Source organism: Lonchura striata, chromosome 5, assembly GCF_050655825.1.
Source record: "Lonchura striata isolate lonStrDom1 chromosome 5, ASM5065582v1, whole genome shotgun sequence".
Taxonomy (NCBI): Eukaryota; Metazoa; Chordata; class Aves; order Passeriformes; family Estrildidae; genus Lonchura; species Lonchura striata.
In genome coordinates, this window is record NC_140707.1 from 67,357,237 (window position 1) to 67,375,679 (window position 18,443).

Here is an 18,443-nt window from a genome sequence, read left to right on the forward strand (position 1 = left end):
GGGGCTTTTGCAAACGTTTTTTTCTTAGTCCTGGAAGTTGTAAACATTTTAAATTTTTTGCCATCTAAGAAACCTGGAAACAGTGTCCTGTTCATTATAAATAGTTGGTCCTGCCATAATATTACCATTAATTTCCAATGAAAAAAAATTGTACACATTGTAGCAAGATAAAGCTGCAGCTGCAATGTAATCAATCATTCTCTCTAAAATTAACAGAAAACAAGTATGAGATAAGATATTTGAGCATAGCATGACAAAGTTGAAATAATGAGCGAAGACTTGGTGTTTTTATTGATGTTTTGGGTTCTAGTGCTCTACTAAGAACTTGGGGATGGATGAATGATGACAGGGTCCTAGAGACCACCTAGGCAATTAAAAATACATTAAAAAGCACCTTGAAGAACTGTTAGAGGTTTTAAAGAAAATTTCCATGGAGCATTAAGCTACCATTGTGCAGCTTTCCTCTATATTGGATGTTTGAGAAATCCCTTGGAAAATGGGATGTTTGTTTACATGGTTTTCCTGCCTCTGCTCTTTGGGATGTGATTTAGGGTAGAGAAGCTGAGCACGTAGGTGAGTTCAGCTTATTTTGCATTTGCTTTACCTGTAGCTTTTGCTATTCAAATGTCTACAGAAAAACCTGACTTTAATTCTGGTGTGCAGCTCCTTCTGTTAAGGGCTGAAAGGAGCCTGTGGAGGGCTCTGCACTGGAGGTACCACCAGCTAGAGCTGAGCAAAGGTGGAAGGAATAACACTTAGTGACTAATCCTGGAGCCTCACAAAACCCAGCTGCAAGGATTTCCCATGGCGAGTCAGGCTTGTGTTTGTAACCAAGCATGGTGCTAAAATTTGGGAGCTCTTCTGAGTTTGTGAATATTTTGATTCTTACACTAAGAATGTTCTAACAGCTCTGGGAGTTGCAAAGCATGAGCTGAGTGTATTGTGTTTTAGTGTTGTTTCCCAGCTTTGGTTTTTTTAATACATCTGGCTAAATTAAAAGGTTAATGTCAGAAATAAACCAGAAGCAATAAATCATCTAAAAAAACAAACAAAAAACTAAACTGAAAGATGCTTATGTGTATATAATGTAGAATTTAGAAAAGAAATAGTGGGGATTTTTTTATATCTTTTTTCTTTCTTTTAATAAAGAACATTTACAATCTATTGAGCTTTTTTTCCCCTTCTTGGAGAAGACATTGAAAAGTAACACCTAAGTGTTTAATGTGTAATGCTGGATGGTATTAGGCAGAAGTGTGTGGCAAAAGTATCCTGATAACTTTTTCACTACCTCGGGTCAGTGTTTTCAAGTGAAAGGACAGACATTGGCACAAGCTGTTTCTGGTGACTGTTCAGCAAACTCGGTGACTTTGGCTGAGTGAAGGGTAGCTTGTACTTGAAAGTGCAATTGAGTAAAAACCTATTTAAAACAACTGGCATGAGTTTTCTGAGCCAGTGTAAAAGAAACTTGAGTCAGTCCAAGAAACTAGCCACAGTAACTCTCAGTGTTTCAGCAAAGTATTTTTGTCTTCTTTTGGAACTTTATGCTGTGTGTTCAATTTAGAGACTTGAAATAATATTTATGTGTATTGTTGCCACCTTCTTGTTTTCCTTAAAAAATAAAATAAACTACTAATAATTGTTTTTGAAATGTTAGTAAAAACTGGGGGGGAGAGAGTGAGAGCAACCTACAAAACCTTCAATCAGCCTGTGGCAAAAATGTAAGTGTTAATTTGATGTCTAGGCAAACTCACCCCAAGTAATGTAATTGGATATATTAAAGATGTCAGAGTATCAAGAACCTCCAGATATGTGTCTGCTTAATCAAATCTAGCCCATAACCTCTAACTCCTTCATTCTTGTTTTGCTTAACCACTTTGAGGTTTTTTTTCCTTTTAAAATATTCAGCTTTAATTGTGTACATATTCTCCAAACGTTTTTCCCCTCCATCTTCCAAGTCTCCGGCTCTACCTCATTCTCTCTCCCCTGATCTTTTAATAATTTATGTTGTTTCCCTACCTTCTTTAACTTCCCTCTGTCTACCTTTTTACTTCCCTCTGTCTAATAATATTCACAGCCTCTTTGTCATTCTTCCATCTCTGCTGAAATTTTTTGGCATGCTCATCTATTTGCTGTTTTTCCATCAATTTTGCTCTGAAATCTTGTTATTTGAATCCTTTTCCTTACCTTCTCTTTTACCTTCTTTGACCTGGTTCATATTTGGCTTGAATGGACGTGCATGTAAACCAGGTAAATGTTGACTGTCTTTGGTTTATTTCATTAAACTCATCCCAGTTCTTGAAGAATTAATGGGGTGATGTTGAAAATGTTGTCGGTTTACCTAAAAATGAAGGTATTGCTGCTTGATTATGAAGAGACATGGTTCTGCTGAGTGGTAATTATCAGTCCAAGCGTAAGGGATGCTGTATAGACCAAATATTTAATAAGTCTATTTTTGTGGGACACCAGTTGGTGTACCAAAATACCCTGACAGTCTTGTCTTCCATTAATTGCTCAGGAATTCTCACTATCCACCATGTATTTCCTTGATTACATATCATTATCCAAGATGTTTGATGAAACTGTTTCATAACAGATTCCTTGTGTAGGTCAGTGATGAGTGAGAGCACCCAAACTTGTAAAACCTCAGGTCCCTTGGAATCTCTCCTCACTCGAGGGTGCACATCATCAGTGCCAATTTGCACTAATACAGACCTTTTGCAGCCACTGTTCATGGACTAACGTTTTATGGCTCATAAATAGCTTTGACAACCAGGCTTGTTGTCTTGGTTCACTTCCAGGTTGAAATATGTTCACAGCACAGGCATCATTGGTGAGAATGAACAAGGGTTGGTCACAGGTTAATGAACCATAGCCCAAAGGAGTCTTTTCCTTGGAACTTTGCTGTGGCTCTGGATTGAGCTGTATGAAAATGAAGAGAAATTAAATTAAATTATTGTCTGCACTGTGCCTGCTGTGGAAGTAGGCAAAAGGTTCAGCTGAAACTTCATAATGTGTAGAAGTATAATTTTGAAAAATATTGTTTATTAAATTCTTTTTATTGTCAATTTGTAGCCCTTCACCCATGTATTATTCTATTGAGGTACCACATATATGAGTAAAGGCAGAATTTTGATTAATATATCTACATTACAAAATTTGGGTAGTTTATATGACTAAGAATACATCTGTTAAGGAGTAGCCTGTATTGTTTGTAATGCTGCCCCATCTGCACTCAAGGCACTCAAATGATATGTTAGGTCTACACTGAGTTTATAATACCCACTCCAGTAAATGATGTTGGTTGAATATCTCTGAAAATATTGGGGAGTATTGTAAGCAGTGGAGGCATTTGTGGATCCTGGATCCTGTGGAACTACCCAGGAGACTCTCACTTAGTGAGAATTTACTCAGTTTGAGTGGGGTCAAATTTATGGCCAGGGAAGTAATTCTCAATTTTGTGACAGATTAGCTGAAGAGGCAGTGATTATCAGGAAATGGGTGGATTATGTCCTGTGTTGCATTTCTAATCCTGCAGTTTGAATGTGCTAGAAATGGTATGGTAATGTTGTGCTTTTTCTTTCTGAGTGTTTTCACTCAGGAAAGTCAGCTTGAGTTTGCCCCACTGTATTTATTGCTGTGTGAATAATTGTATTGGTTAGATTTTACGTATTTGGAACACAGTGCCTAACTGCTGCCCTGCCTGTATAATTATTAAGTCTAGAGAATGGGTTGGGAAAACAGCTTTGAGAAAAGCACCTCTTATAAATGAATGATTAGTGACTTGGCAAAGCATTCATAATATTGACAGCCAGTTAGGAAAATTAAATCAATTCAATCAGGATAGTGATTATTTTTCTCAAGAGGTGTTTGTGTTAGAAAAAGAGGGCAAACATTTGTACTTCTTGGAATGTTAAGACCAATATTCTGCTGTGAAAAGTGACCTATAGACTCGTGGTTGTTCTGTATTTCAGGAGTGTAACTTAGGGAAAGCTCTGAGCTGGGTGTCACTAGACCTTCTCTTGAAGTCAGCTTCTCAAAGAAAACCAAAAGGCTTTCAAATTCAGATGTGCCAGTTTTATTGGAATGAAGACTAGGAAAGTACCTTCTTCCATAATAAAATCTTCATAGTGATTTGTGAGGGTTAGCTGTAGCAGAGTTTTATGCACCACTGCCCTCTTTGTGCAGGTAGGTCTTGATGCAGTGCTTGCTTGTATTTAATGTGATTTGGTGATTGGTAGGAAGGCAGGAGCGGTTTGGGAGATTTTTTGTCACAAGGAGATTTTGTTTAACTAGAAAAAGAATTGTGCTAAGTTTACTTAGTAACTGGAAGATAAAGTTGAAGAAGAGTTGAGGAACTTTTTTGCTATTAAGTCGAAAGGGAAAGTTGAAATTTTGTAACTTAATTGAAAGAGGAAACAATCTCAGAAGTGGATTGAATGCAGAGTTCTCAGATATTATAAGGAAGTTCTTAAAATTAATGTGAATAAAAATGCTACTATTAGTCTCTCTTCCCCATTTTGGACTTTGGTTTTAGTATGTATTTTTATTTTTTGTGTTTATTGTGGTGTTTGCTTTTTCTATCATACAAGAAAATGATGCTAATTCTCTATGCAAATGTCATCTTCATGCTAATAAATACCAGTAATGTATATACTGGAAGCAATACTTATTCTGAAAGCATTTGGATTTTAATGATTCATAAATGTCCTGATATGTGGGTGAAGGGTAACATGTGTGAGCATCCTCTAGTTCTGCTTTAATACTTCATAGATAATCTGCATATTTTGTCTTGTTTCATTCTGATTTTTACTGCCCTATGTCTGCAGTCCCATAGCTTTTCCTCACAGTTGCCATGCTGCTTTGAGCAGCTCAATCCCTCCCTACACCTTCACTTCTTCACTTCCCAGCACTGCATCCTTCCTTGCAAAATTACAGGCAGGAGTGGATCAGGGAGCTGATCCAGGTCCTCCCCCTTGCTGGTTGTTCACGTAGCAGGAGAGGAGAGCCAGAGCTCACTTCCCTGCATGCAGTTTCTCTGGTGCATAGTTTGTTTCCTATAATCCAAAATGAGTTACTTGTAAATGACTTTAATTAAAACGTGAATGTAATATAAACGTTAATATGTTTTTATGGATGTTAGAGACTTGCAATAAAAGTGTGCCATCAGGCTTTTGTCTTCAGTTGACAAAAGGATGCAGAAAGCAGAGACTAATGAGAAGGGATGGGCTGGTTGGATTAGGATTATTTTGGGAAAAGGCTATTAAGAGAGAAACAGAATTGCTTTAGCCATTTTAGTATTTCAGCCCTTGCAGTAAAAAGTGTCGATCCATGTCTAAAAAAATATTATAGCACTTCCTGTCAGGTTTTCTGATAACTTTATAAAAACTGGAGTTTAAAGCTTTGATTCTGTCTTGATAATCAGCATTCAGATGTACTGGTACATGCTTTCACTAAGCCGATTTCCTTTGAGTCTGTGAATACTCACTGTATTTCAAAAGCTCTGAACAGTTTTAAATGGCTGAAGAGAAAACTGACAAGCCTGAAAATTAAATTGTAGCAAAGACCTGAAAATGAGGGGAGTTTTTACAGCCATCCAAACAGAAATTTATCTTGCTTTAAATTTTGGTTTTAATAAATGTATACTCCTCTGTGTATTTGACATAAATCACACATGCCACTTACTAGTGTCACTTTGATTTTATTTTATAGGTTATTAAAGTATTATGTGTATTTACACAGATTTATTAGAGCGGTTGCTCAATTTTCTGTTCTTTTATGTGAAAGTAGATGCAATGGTAATACTGCAGGTTATTAAATTTTGGGACCTAAATGTGTGGCTGTGTATTAGCATGGGAGTAAAAATGCATTGAAAGCTCTGACTATCTGCTGAGAAGAAAAGGATTTGCTGTCTTTCCTCAGCCAAATGTGAACATCTGTAAGGAACTGTGTGTTTTATTCCAAGCTGCTGCATTAAGGAGTTCAGGAGTTCTGCTGTGGGGCCTGTAGGTATGTGCCCCAAATTCCAGAAAAAGAACCCCCCCACCCCAGAATCTCAAACCAGCTAATGCCATGGTCTGTGTGGGAAGGCTGGGAACATGGAATACTATTTTATTTATTTGTACCACCCTTTTCTTGTCTTAGGACCCCCTAATTTTCCAAGCATGTTTACTCTCATATACTTCCCCTGTTTCCATGTACAAAAAACCTCTGGCATTAGGTGTTAGCCTGTTCCCAAGGCACCCTAAATTCCCAGGAACATTGAGAAAAATTACTGAGTGAAGCTTCTTAGGGTTGCATTCCCTAGTGTGAGTGGCAACTTGCTTAATAAAAAGAAAAGCAGATATGACCAGAACAATTGGTTTGTGGGGTTTTATTCTGTGGGGCTTTGAGGTTTTTTTGTTGTTTGTTTGGAGGTTTTTTGGTTGGCTGTGGTTTGGTTTTTCTTAGCTTCCCCTATGGTTCATATGGCCTGTTGATGTAGTCAGACTGGCATGAATTTCGTGAAGGGTTTTAGAGTGGTTTTTCTTGAGAAGAATGTAATTATATTTTTTGTTTTGTTCCCACACCTCCAGATACTTAACTGGAGAAAGAAAAAGAAAACAAACTTTTATGACTTATTTTAATGCATTAATAATTTAAAAATTTTTATTTAATATGAACCCTGCTTAAAATGAGTGTAGTCTTGAGTCATATATATGAGTCTGGTTTTAATTTGTGCTGAATTGTATCCTAATGGATTCCACTTGATTTCAGCCTGTTTTTCTTTAACTATAATGTCCTTGTTGGTGAAAACAAACATGTTCAAGTCATGTAGAACAGTGCAACCAAAACTCCATTATGGTCCTGTAGCAACATAGATAGTACTGATACCTTTTAAATATTTTCAAGGTCTGTGGTGGATTAGAGGTGTAATAAAGAAGAAAGAATGTAAGTCTTAAAAATAAAGCTTTTGAAAATTAACCAATTGCACTTTCTTTATCTTTTTTTCAGCCTGTGTATAAATCTGTCTTTGGAAAAAAATTTTCATCATTTAATTGTTGCTTACTTGTTAATAGCAGTGAATTCTGAAGTCCATTAATCTCTCTGTTATTTGAAGGCAGGTAGTCAAGAGAGCAGTCACAGAACTCTGTTTCCCCAGGCCCTTTGTGTCCTGTAGGTCTGTAACCTTAGAAAGGTTGTGTATAGAAATAATCTTTTTTGTTGTGGGTGAAGGCTAATGAGTTTCACTCTCTCCTTGGCTCATCTTAGGTTTCAGCTCTGCCTCCTCTGAGGTGTTTGAATGTGTGAGAGAGACCTGGCCAGTGGATTGGCTTCAGGGTGCCTGGTTTTGGGACCTTCAGTATTCAGAGGTGTTTGTGGAGGATTCTTCTCCTGTGTAGATTCCCTACTGAATTCTGTCACTACTTCAGTGCTGTAAACAAAAACAGGTTGAGCAAACTGTTGCATCTTTATTTGTACTGCAATCCGTGTACTGCAATTCTTTTTAGTGTTTAAGCACTGGTTTTAATTAAATTGAAGCACTGTGTTCAAGCAAAACAGATTTGTGGTACTTAAGCCTTAAAACTACTTAGAAGTATCATACAATTAAGTATTCCTTACTATGACTTACTCTTGTGTCAGCAATGAGAAGTTCCATCTTCCATCCATCCAGACTGACCTTTTAGAAGTCCAGGTTTTAAGAAATAAACATAAATTCTTTACTATTAAAGCTTTTGATAAAATGAGCTCAGGAAGGTCAACCAATGGATTTTGCTGCTGAGCCAGTCATTGGTGCCTTAAATAAAACTAGGTATTTCAAAGTGCTCCCTAGTTTGAGGACAGACCTTCAGAGTAAAAATGTGGATATCATCTCTGCAGCTTTCTGCTATTGCTGTCCTCTTGTGTAAATGAAGTTGCCTCTGTATTCTTTTGATGCATTTCGTAAAGTAACCGACAACTAAGAAGTTGACATTCCTTTTATTATTGTATTAAGTCTTTTCATTTGCTGGGAATTAAGAAAACAGAGCAAAAGTAGTGAGTTCTGCTAACTGTGTTGGTCAAGCACATACTATTTTTTGTGAAAATGTTTCCATGGATACATGTTACGTGTTCACAGTACAGTAAAAAAATCCTCACTGTATTTCAATGAAATTGATTTTGCTATGGGAAATGTCAATGTAGGGATAATGATTGAAACCCAAAACTTGTTTGTGGAATTATGGTCTAGCTGTATATTCATATATGTGTATTAATATATATTCATACAGAATTATAAATGATGTGGTGTTTTTAGAAATACAAATTAATCAAGCTTGATGTGTTTGACAGTTCTTTCATCATTCTTTGGAGTTGAAGTTAACAGTGGTAAATACCAGCTTCCAGTCAAAGTAGTTGTTTATTGTACAATTAAGTCTCGAGTGCTGATGTGTTTCCATTCTCTACTTCAGCCTGGACTTCAGTTCTTGGTGAACTTTATTTTCCTCATAGCAGTTGATGATTAAATTCCTTCTACAATACGTTCAAGATCTCAAGCACACAATAGCAATACAGTTCCTGTAAGTGGTTCATTTGTTAATCTGAGCTCTGTTTTACAAGAATTGTATGAATGCTGCTTTCCTTTGAAATTGATCTTCAAAAAGAAATCCTGTTTTGTATAATAAGATGCCAGACTCACAAAGATTTCCTTTCTTGTTTCATAGACGTTCCATCTTCAGAGCAGCCTGAACTGTTCCTAAAGAAACTTCAACAGTGCTGTGTCATTTTTGACTTCATGGACACGCTTTCAGACCTTAAAATGAAAGAATACAAGCGCTCCACTCTTAATGAACTGGTGGACTACATTACAATAAGCAGAGGCTGTTTGACAGAGCAGACTTACCCTGAAGTAGTTAGAATGGTGAGTTCTTTCTTTCTCATGGTCTCTTTTTAAATCCACTTGCACTTCCAGTTACACACTGTGGGCGAAATTGAACCCTGGAGTAGGTGGATTAAATGATGCCTTTGGCTTGGATTTGCTAATAGGCATTGCTTGGGGATAATTCTCCAAAGAAGAAATTATTAATTTTTTATATATTTTTAATGAAAGTCAAGTAGATTATGGTTATTATAGTGTCACAAATGTATGAAAGGAAACCTGGATTGTTTCCTAATAGAGAAAGCCAGCAGTCATTAAATTAGAGTTCCTTATGTTTCCTCCAATCTATTTTCCCTCTCCTCCCAGTATAAATAATGGAATAATTTTTGCAAATTTCTTATCTTTCTTTGAACTTTTTCCAAGCTCTTGGCTGTCTGCTTTAGGTAGAGATACCTTGAAGTATGCATGGATAATAATATTAAAATAATAAATGCTAAAAATGTTGTATATGGTTGTTGTGATAATTTCCTGGTTGGGTTATGTGGATTCATTGCAGGTGCTGTTGGAGTGAGCAAGATTGCTCAACTATAAAGCCATATTTTGTATGTATAAATTGCTAAATAATAGTGTTTTCATTGTAAAAATGGAAACAGCACCAGATGCTGTATGGTGAAGAATATTCATTGCAACTGACAAAATCAATCACTGCTTTAATAGGTTTGTTCTGTGCTACTGAACAGAACCCTTATAACCTGTTCTCTAAATGAGAGAGCAATTAATTAAATATAGATTTGGTCTTGACAGTTTCCTAACAGTACTGTGTGATTGTGGAATCCACTTGCTATGTGCTGCAAGAAGAAAAACATGAATAGTTTTTGCATTGCATTGTGTATGCTCCTTGCTTCTTTTCTGACACACAGATACATGCTGTGTTGCTTGTCTGTAATACTCTTAAAAATAGCTGTAAATTGTGACAGAACCATCAAGAAGTTAATTATGAAGGAAAAAGCCAGAATTGAGGGTATATGAAAAAAATCTTAATATGGCTTCTTTGTGTGTATGTATTGTCAGAAAGCCTATCATTATGAGATCAGATTCTTTCCCTTCTCTCGCACCCTCTCTTTCCCCCTTCTGCACTGGACCAGTCTTGTGAATGAGCTGCTTGCTGTGTTATTTCAGAATTTGAACTTATGCACCATTCAAATACCAGGCAGAATACAGAATGACTTTTTTTTTTTTTCTCAATTCTTCTGCTGGTGCTGCACTGTAGTATTTAAATGGTTTGCTAATGTTAGTTTAATCTAATGTGTACCCCTTGTGATGCACGAAGTATAGCACAGCCTTTGCCTAGACAGGATGTTGATGCACAGGTAACTTCAATAAAATGAGGGATTTTTCTGTGTGTAGCAGATGCCTCCAAACTCATCCTCCCCAGAGGATTTGCTAATTTTTTTTTTAGCATTTCTGTTACTGAGGTTGTATTCTTGCATTGACTTTCCTTATGGTAGTTTACTGCAGCAACATCTCTTGAATAAAAGCTCTGCAAGTTAGTGTTGCATTAGCTTGGGCCCCAGGAAGCAAGAAGAATTTGATTTGTAATTGTTTATGAGGTTAAATTTGAATAATAAATAATAATCTATGAAACAGTGTGATCTTGAACAGTAAAGTAAAACCCCTTTGGTATCATGTCCTGCTGTCCCTGCAGTCACTTTGTATTTGAATCATGTATTGATTCACACAACAGTTTTTAACTTAAGGAAATGATGTATTGCCTAAGGAGTTTGAAAAGCATGGTTTTGAATAATTTCCTTAAATATAGTCTGTATATGGAGGAGTTATTGGAAATAAAGATAGAGCCTGAATATTTCCAGTGGATTTCATAGATATTTACTAATGGTGCTTAGGAAATTCCAGTTTCACCTTAGATCCTTTTTGATAGAAATCTGTTCTGTCATCTTTTCCTTTCATTGCATCATGCCCTTCTTCATTCTGCTTTCTTCTACTTTGCATTTGTGGTGCTGAACTCAGTCTGTTTCCTCTTCAGTGCTGGGATACTGAAGCAGGGGAGGACTGTGAATATTCTCACGCCCTGTGTCTGCCTATCCAGTGGCCCCTGACTGCCCAAACCTGATTTTATTTATTTTTTTTTTTTTACAAGGAAAAAGATACCTAAGTATTTATGGAAGCAAACATGACTTTTCCCTAAAGAATTTCCTGAGAAAATTTTAAGTAAATGTAATTGTAAATTGTAATTTAGATTTTGGATGAAACTCTAGCCTGCAACAGCCACCTGAGCTTTGGTGAGGGTATAAGCAGTTGAAAGCTGGACTCTCCTGATTATTCCTGTCACAAGCAGTGGTATTCTTGGTGCATGTCCAGCTGGAAAACCACTTTGGTGGTTGTATTCCATGGGTGCAGGATGCAGTGCTGTGATTCAGAATTTGTGTGAGTGAGCCCATAGCAGGTGCATGAATGATTCCTGTCAGTGGTCCCAAGAAATGCTGCTGCAGTGTTTCTGCTAAACCACATCACCAGGGCTTTTGAGGCTTGCAGGTGTTTTGTTTTTTTGCAGATAGACTGTCTGGTAAAAGTGCTGGTTTTTCCTGATAGTCTTTGTCTATAAAAGCAAGACTTCTTCATCACTTTGAGAACAGTTACACAGGCCCTAGAGGGAAAGGTAGTTCTTCTAATATTATATAGATTAAGTTTTCAGCACATACTGCCTGGTGAAGAGATGGCATTAATAACTTTGTACTGTAGCACTTTTTTTAAGTATAACTTCTTTGCAGTAAGAACATGTTCTTGTTTCAGGCATTTTTTTTGCCCATAATCATACACTGAGACAGACTTAAATATGCACAATGGACTTCATCACTGCAGCTACCACCTTCATGTGCTTTTGGGGATTTTCACCAAAGTCTCCAGCTGTGTTCACAAGGGAGCTGTCACATTGACAGTCTCAGACCTGTCATGATAGTGAAGAAAACATCAGTATCTATGTCCTGACCAAATTAGCATCCCCACTGCCTGCCTACCACAATTGTCATGGGAGTGTTTTGATTGAAAGACCAGGATCTTAAAACTAATCAAAACAGAGCACAGTTGTTCTGTGTCCCTTTGAAAGATCTCTACCCTGTTATGTTTAGTGTTTATGAATCTAAGAATTAATATTTCCTGCTTGTCCCTTTGGGCTACTGTGATTTGGAGGTGAAGGAAAAAAAAAGTTCTATTGTGAGTTTTAACATCATCCAGGAGCAGGAGGGAAAAAAAGGGCATACCAGTCTAAAACTGATATTTTTAAAGTTAATACTAAAGTCAGTCTAATAGTCATAGAGAAGGATAAATAGCTAAAATGTTTTCTCATCTATATCACCTATGTTCAATAAAGTAATATCTGTGGAAGTAACTTTTTGTGTTTTAAGGTTTTATAATGTATGTATGTGTTAATGATCTCTGTTAGTGACACAAAATATGTTTGGCTCTAGATATACTTGGCTAAGAAAAAATTGCCAGTGGAATTCTTCAGAAGAGCTGAGATTTTTAATTGCTTCTAAAATATAAGGAGTTGAAAAAGTAATTTGTGGCAGCTAGATAACTTAGAGATGTTTTTCATGCTGACCATCTAAAATTTATGCCATTAAAAGCTTTATCCATGCTTGTAACATCACATGTTTTCATCTTCTCTTGAGCATGTGATACGATGTTGTATATAGCTAAATGTGAAACCACTTGGCTGTTTGTCAACCTGTGTGCAAATCTGCTTCCTTAAATCACTCTCTATAGCTTGATACAGTGTCTGGAATGTTATTTGCTATTCAAAAAAATAAAATAAGCCAGAATCTCCTAATGACCACCAAAGCAAGTTGCAGAGGCCTCATCCGTGTCATCAATATCAGTTGATGGGGAGGACAGTTGGGATTTGTGGTAATGGCCATGAGCTGAACAGATTTATTCAGGAGGGTATTGCTCAGTGTGCTTCCCTGCAGTTTGATGTGTTGTTCAGAGGGGCAAATGACATTCTTTAGAATTAGGCAAGTCTTAGGAAAAATGGCCTTGCCAATTAAGCCACACTCTGCTAAGAAGGAAATGCCAGTAATATGACTTTATGAGCTAATAATTAGACACTTAATCCAAAATTTATTCCTGTCTGAGCAAAATGTGGAGGCTTAAACTAATGATACTGAATTTTGCTGGTAGATTAAGCAGTGGTAGTTGAACGAAATAAATGTTTGTTTTTATCTGTGGTATCCTGAAGGGTGTATGTGGTAGAACTGTTTGTGTTTTATGGATGTTAAGACATAGATTGAGGAAACTGATCCATTTTATTTAAAAAATGGATGAAAAAAATTGACAAGCTGTTAAACTGAGAAGTCTGGGTGAATCTCTTTGTTGGGGAGCAACCTTTCAGCTCTCCTGCTTGCTTCTTTAGAAATTGCAGACCTGAGCCCTGACGTTTATGCGACATCAGTGTGTGTTTGCCAGCCCATAGGAGATGGGTAATGAAACTCTCTTCAGATACATCTTTTAGAATGGAGTGGTGATACTTTGTTCTCTTTTCTAAGTGCTGAAATGCCTCTGGCTTCCCATTGTCATCTTTATATTTTCTGTAATGGAAAATTGAGTAAAATAGGAATGTAATTTCTATACAGCCCAAGTGAGACATCATAGGAGATGTCATGTAGTGTAGAAGCCATGTGAAGCAACACAGGGAAAGAAACTTGGTCAAATCAATACCCAAATAAACACAAAAAATTCATTTTAAAGGTCAGATTCTGGTTTGGCTTTGTTTTTTTTTTCTCCTCTTTTTTCTACTGACATAAATCTGGAGAGATTGCATTAGTTTTTACTGGAGGTTTGTCTCAACAGATGTGAGGGCAGAGTCTGTTCAGGAGTTTGTTTGTGACAGACCCGTTAAACATAAAGAATATCTTGCTAAGCCATGATTTTTTTTAGTATGTTGAGGAACCTATTTTTAGGAAGTGTTCTAGCTGTTAGACTTCATAGGCATTATGATTTTTATATTTTCTATAGCTTTAGCTGTGTCTTGTGACTAAGTATGACATCTTCAGAGTTTCTGTATTAAAATGTTCATGGATAGAGATTTTTCTGCAGGTCCACCTATGTTCAGTCTTACCTTTTTGATTTAACAAAAAACCTGTGTGTATGTTCCTGTTGCTTCTTGCATTAGATTTCAAAATATAATACTGAGTGTCATTTTGAGTTTAAGGGAAATTAATGAAATCTTATACTCTCACAAGAATTGACAAATCATATCCCTTTCTATATAAATTCAGGAATTCTGTAAAATATTAGGAATCAATTTCTAACTTGACTCAGTGGAAGTAGAACAGATTTTGAAGCCATCTGAAATGCTGGAAGGAAAATGCAATGTCCTTTGATCCTCCCCCCCCCCAGCCCTCCCAAATGTTTTTTCATTAAAAATTGTCATGTAGGTGCAGCCATAATGGAGCAAGCATGCTATTGTTAAAAAAACCCAAAAAAAACAAAAAAAAAAAACCACATAAAAATCACATAATATTTTAAATTCTGTTCTTCTTTCTTTAATGTAAGGATTATCAATTCTGTAGAAGCAAGAAAAGAATCTAACTTTCATTTCTTTTATGCGTTATTTGTTTTTGATGTTTGGGATGTTTTTGATTCATCTAACAAATACTTCTGTTAGATGTTTTTGTTACTCACATTCTTTATACACCTAGCTTGTATTAAATGTACAATGCTTATTAAAAGAAGAGACTCTGATGTTTTGTGCCCTTCTCAAAAAATCAGTTGGAGGCAGCTCCTCTTGCAGCAGTTGTCCCTAATAATTTTTCTGGACAGTCTGCAATTAAATTTACCCATATCTGTTATTCCCGTGGTTGGTTATTAGTCCTTGCATCTGTCAGGCTTTATCTGCATGCCAGTGCAGTGACTAGATCTAAAGCAAAGAAATAAACTGGAAAAACACTTTCTTGTTCAAGGAACACTCAATTGAGCTGTATTTATTTATTTAAAGGATCTTTACATCCCCACACCCTCTTTTGGCTGTGTCATCTCTTAAGTACCTTTAAAGCATTTTGTCTACAGACAAGCACAGTCTTAATTTTTTTCTGAAGGGTTGTTTTCCTGAGTTTTGAATTGTGTGTTCTGTTCTTTAGTTTGGAGTCCAGGACAGCATGAGTTTTGTGATGCTGTCTGGAGTTCAAGTTCATTCATTGGCGAGCTTTCACTTGATCTCTTGCCTGTTCTAGAGGTGAGGAGCTCTTTCTGCTGGTACTGTGCTTTAAATTTGTCCAAGATACTTAGCTACTACTATGCTTTTGCAGACTGTATTATAGAATTACCTAGACACACATTAAATAAATTAATTCTTCCATTGAATCATCTGAGAACTTAGTTACAGGGAGATAGTGATGAATGGGGTTACTGGTAGAGTACCCAGATATAATTTGGGTCTAGGTGACCTAGAGTGGAATTGCAGAGCTCCAGTTCCCAACAGTGAGGAGAACTGTACCAGGGCTGCTGCCTGGGCTGGGGGCTGAGCTAACACTTCTGATTTAGATCCAAAGTGTAATAATCCACCTTGGTTTTTGTTAGAGTGAACAAGATTGAATTTAGAAGGGGACAGGGCCAGATTATGTGTTAGGATGGAATTCTTCACTGCTAGGTTGATGAGCCACTAGCACAGGTTGCCCAGAGAAGCTGTGGCCTCCTCATCCCTGGAATTGTTTAAGGCCAGGTTGGATGGGGCTTGGAGCAACTTGGTCTAGTGGAAAGTGTCTCTACCTGTGGCAGGGCAGATTGGAATTAGATGACCTATAAGGTCCCTTCCAACCCAAATAATTCTGTGCTTCTCTGAGAAGTTCCAGGGTTTGTAAATTTGGTTTATTTTGGGCAAAGCATCCACTGCAGGAGTATAGTTACTGGCTTATTTTTAATACAAGATATCACTAGAAAGCATCTTCTCCCTTTATACACACATAATGTAGACACTGCACTTGAGCACCAGCTGTTTTGTCCTACAAACTCGCTCCTGTTGCAGTTCTGCCAAGAGAAGCATTGCCCAAGGATCTCAGGTTTGCTGCTTCCTCATCTGTATGGATGGAAGCTGCTACCACCACTGAAGTGGGTGATGGTAAGCTAACAAGTTTAGGAGCCCTGATTCAGAGCTAAATTCTTGCAGGTTATTGATTGAATTTTTAGAAGACTTAAAGGTCAAGGGAATATGAGAAGAACTGTTTTCCCCCCAGCCTGTGATCTGGATTGTTGACTGTGTTCACAATCCAATGTAGTTCATTTTGATGCAGCCAAGTCAAAAGTAATGCTGCTGGGCAAAAGAAGGCACATAATATTAAGCCCTGAAAGACTGTATTCATTCAGGCAAGCAGTGGTGCAGAAAAGAACCTGAGCATTGTGGATTGCTTATCACGAGTATCTTAATATGAATTTCTGGTACGCTGCACTGTTCAAAGAAGTGAATGTCGATAAATTAATATGACAACATGCAGGAAAAAAGAGGGAGATGGTCTGGCTTTTTATATATACCCCAGTGCACTTGTGCACAGGTGGGAGGTCAAAGGAAGGAAGCAAAAATAATCACAGGATTAAAAACAAACAGAGAAACCAACAACTGCCTGGGTTTAGGAGCTTTGTTTTTCCATTTAACGACACAGAGGTTGAGAGTTGTCATGCCTATATAAAAATACCTATCTATAGATAGACACATACTGCATATGCAAATATATATACAGGTGTAAAAGAGATCTGGTGGTTTAACAAGAGCCAACAGGGTATCAGGCAGATTCAACCGTGAGATCAGCAACAGTGCTGTAGCTAAATTAGTAGTGAAACTTTAGGAAAAGAGAGCTGATGGGACAGTTTATAATCCTTTAAGATAAAATTAGATACTACATTTTGTAAGATGTTCTTTAGTCAAACTCCTGGGAACAATTCAGTGGGTATTATAGAGAGATTATAGCTGAGTGACTGCAGTCGTTGCTTCAGGCTCTAGAATATGTAAATCTGTAAACGATATTAAAAAGCTCCACATATGCAGATAGGTTTCAGAAGGACAAGCCCAGTGTCTTTTCCAGGGGCCAGTGTTGTCTCCAGGTTAGAATAGCTTCATGTTATGACTTAATTACATTTTATTGCTTCTCTGTGTTATTATTATGCACAGCAGTTTAAACACTCTGAGCAGAGATACTGGGTTTCAACTTTATATGTACATGGGGTTTATTTGGATGATTCCACATATTTTTAATTGAAGAACAGGTGTTCCCTGTAAGCTAAATGGGTATCTAGTTACCCTGGTTTTATATAGAGAATGCATTAAAGTTTGCAGTGTGTGTGTTTGTTTTCATTTCAGCTTTCATTCAGGAAGACTATTACTGATAAAAATCTTTGTTTCAAACAGCACAGAGTGGAAGTGCTCAGCTGCAATTCAATTTGTGAAGTGTTTCTATTACAGCATTGTCACTTTTTTAGCACTCCAGTGAGGGGCAAAGAGAGGACTTCTCAAAACATGAATTTTGATTTCAGACTTGAGCCTCTTACTACATTCTTTTCTAGAAGTTATTTCAATTATAAATGTGGTGATAAAGATTTCTTGAAGCTTAATGCTTTTACTTGTATATTCCTAATTTTGTGGTGTGCAATGCCAGGTACCAGACATGAGATCTGTTCAAAAATTGCAACTCGCTCTTTGGGAGGGTACAGAGCAGCATTCCCTGTATTGTTTGTTTTTAACAAATTGACATTGATTTGTAATTGCCTGGGAGAGTTTTTGTCTTGCATCTGGCTGGAGTTAGATCAGATCTTAAGAAGAAATTCTTAGGAGAGCAAGTGAAGCACTGGCAGAGGTTGCCCAGAGAAGTTGTGATTGCCCTGTCCCTGGAAGTGTTCAAAGCCAGGCTGGATGGGGCTTGCAGCAGCCTGGTCTAGTGGGTGGCATCCCTGCCCATGGCAGGGTGTTGGAACAAGATGACCTCAAAGGTCCCTTCCAGTCCAAACCACTCTGTGATTCTGTGACTGGTGCCTGACTGACACAGAGCTCAGAGCTTTCTGTGCATCTCCAGTCTAGAAATCTGTCATTTCAGCATTTCCACTTTGGTCTGGGATGTTTTTGAGTCACTGCCAAGGGGTAAATTTAACTGCTTGTTAAGTTGGTTTCTGGCACTTGGATGTTCAGATTCTGCATGGTGGAGAAGCTGTACACCCAGTTTGGTGTGTGCTTCTGAAAGGTGCAGCCATGGGGAAGAGGGTGCAGGTGTTTTTGAGGACAGAGAAGGGAAATCTGTCTTGATACAACTTCTAGAATATTAGAGTTCTGGTTTGCCTTCCAGAGGATCATCTGTGCTTGGAGGCGTTCCTGATCAGTGGCAGACGGAAGTCAGTGTTGATCCATAGTCATTTCTGTTGGCTTTGGGAGAGGAATCCCTGGGGATTGTGTATGCAGGCTGGCAGGGATGTCCTCTGGCTTGATGATCCAAGAAGGGTCAGGAGAGAAATGGTTCAGCTATCCAGCTGAAGGAATTCTGGCATGATGCTTGAGCCCAGGGATAAATTCTAAATCGCTGCCTTATGCCTGAGACAAAGTCTTTCCAGATCCAGT

The 18,443-nt window shown here is 37.5% G+C and overlaps 1 protein-coding gene across 4 annotated transcripts in view; it reads left to right on the forward strand.

Annotated features, from left to right (window-relative positions):
- The window catches only part of PPP2R5E (protein phosphatase 2 regulatory subunit B'epsilon), a 72,907-nt gene that overhangs the window by 31,715 nt on the left and 22,749 nt on the right, over window positions 1-18,443 (forward strand). For all 4 annotated transcript variants that reach the window (XM_021554518.4, XM_021554519.4, XM_085580903.1 and 1 more), the window contains one exon: window positions 8,679-8,875. In XM_021554518.4, coding sequence (XP_021410193.1) covers window positions 8,679-8,875 — 197 coding nt within the window. The remainder of the gene's footprint in view (window positions 1-8,678; window positions 8,876-18,443) is intronic.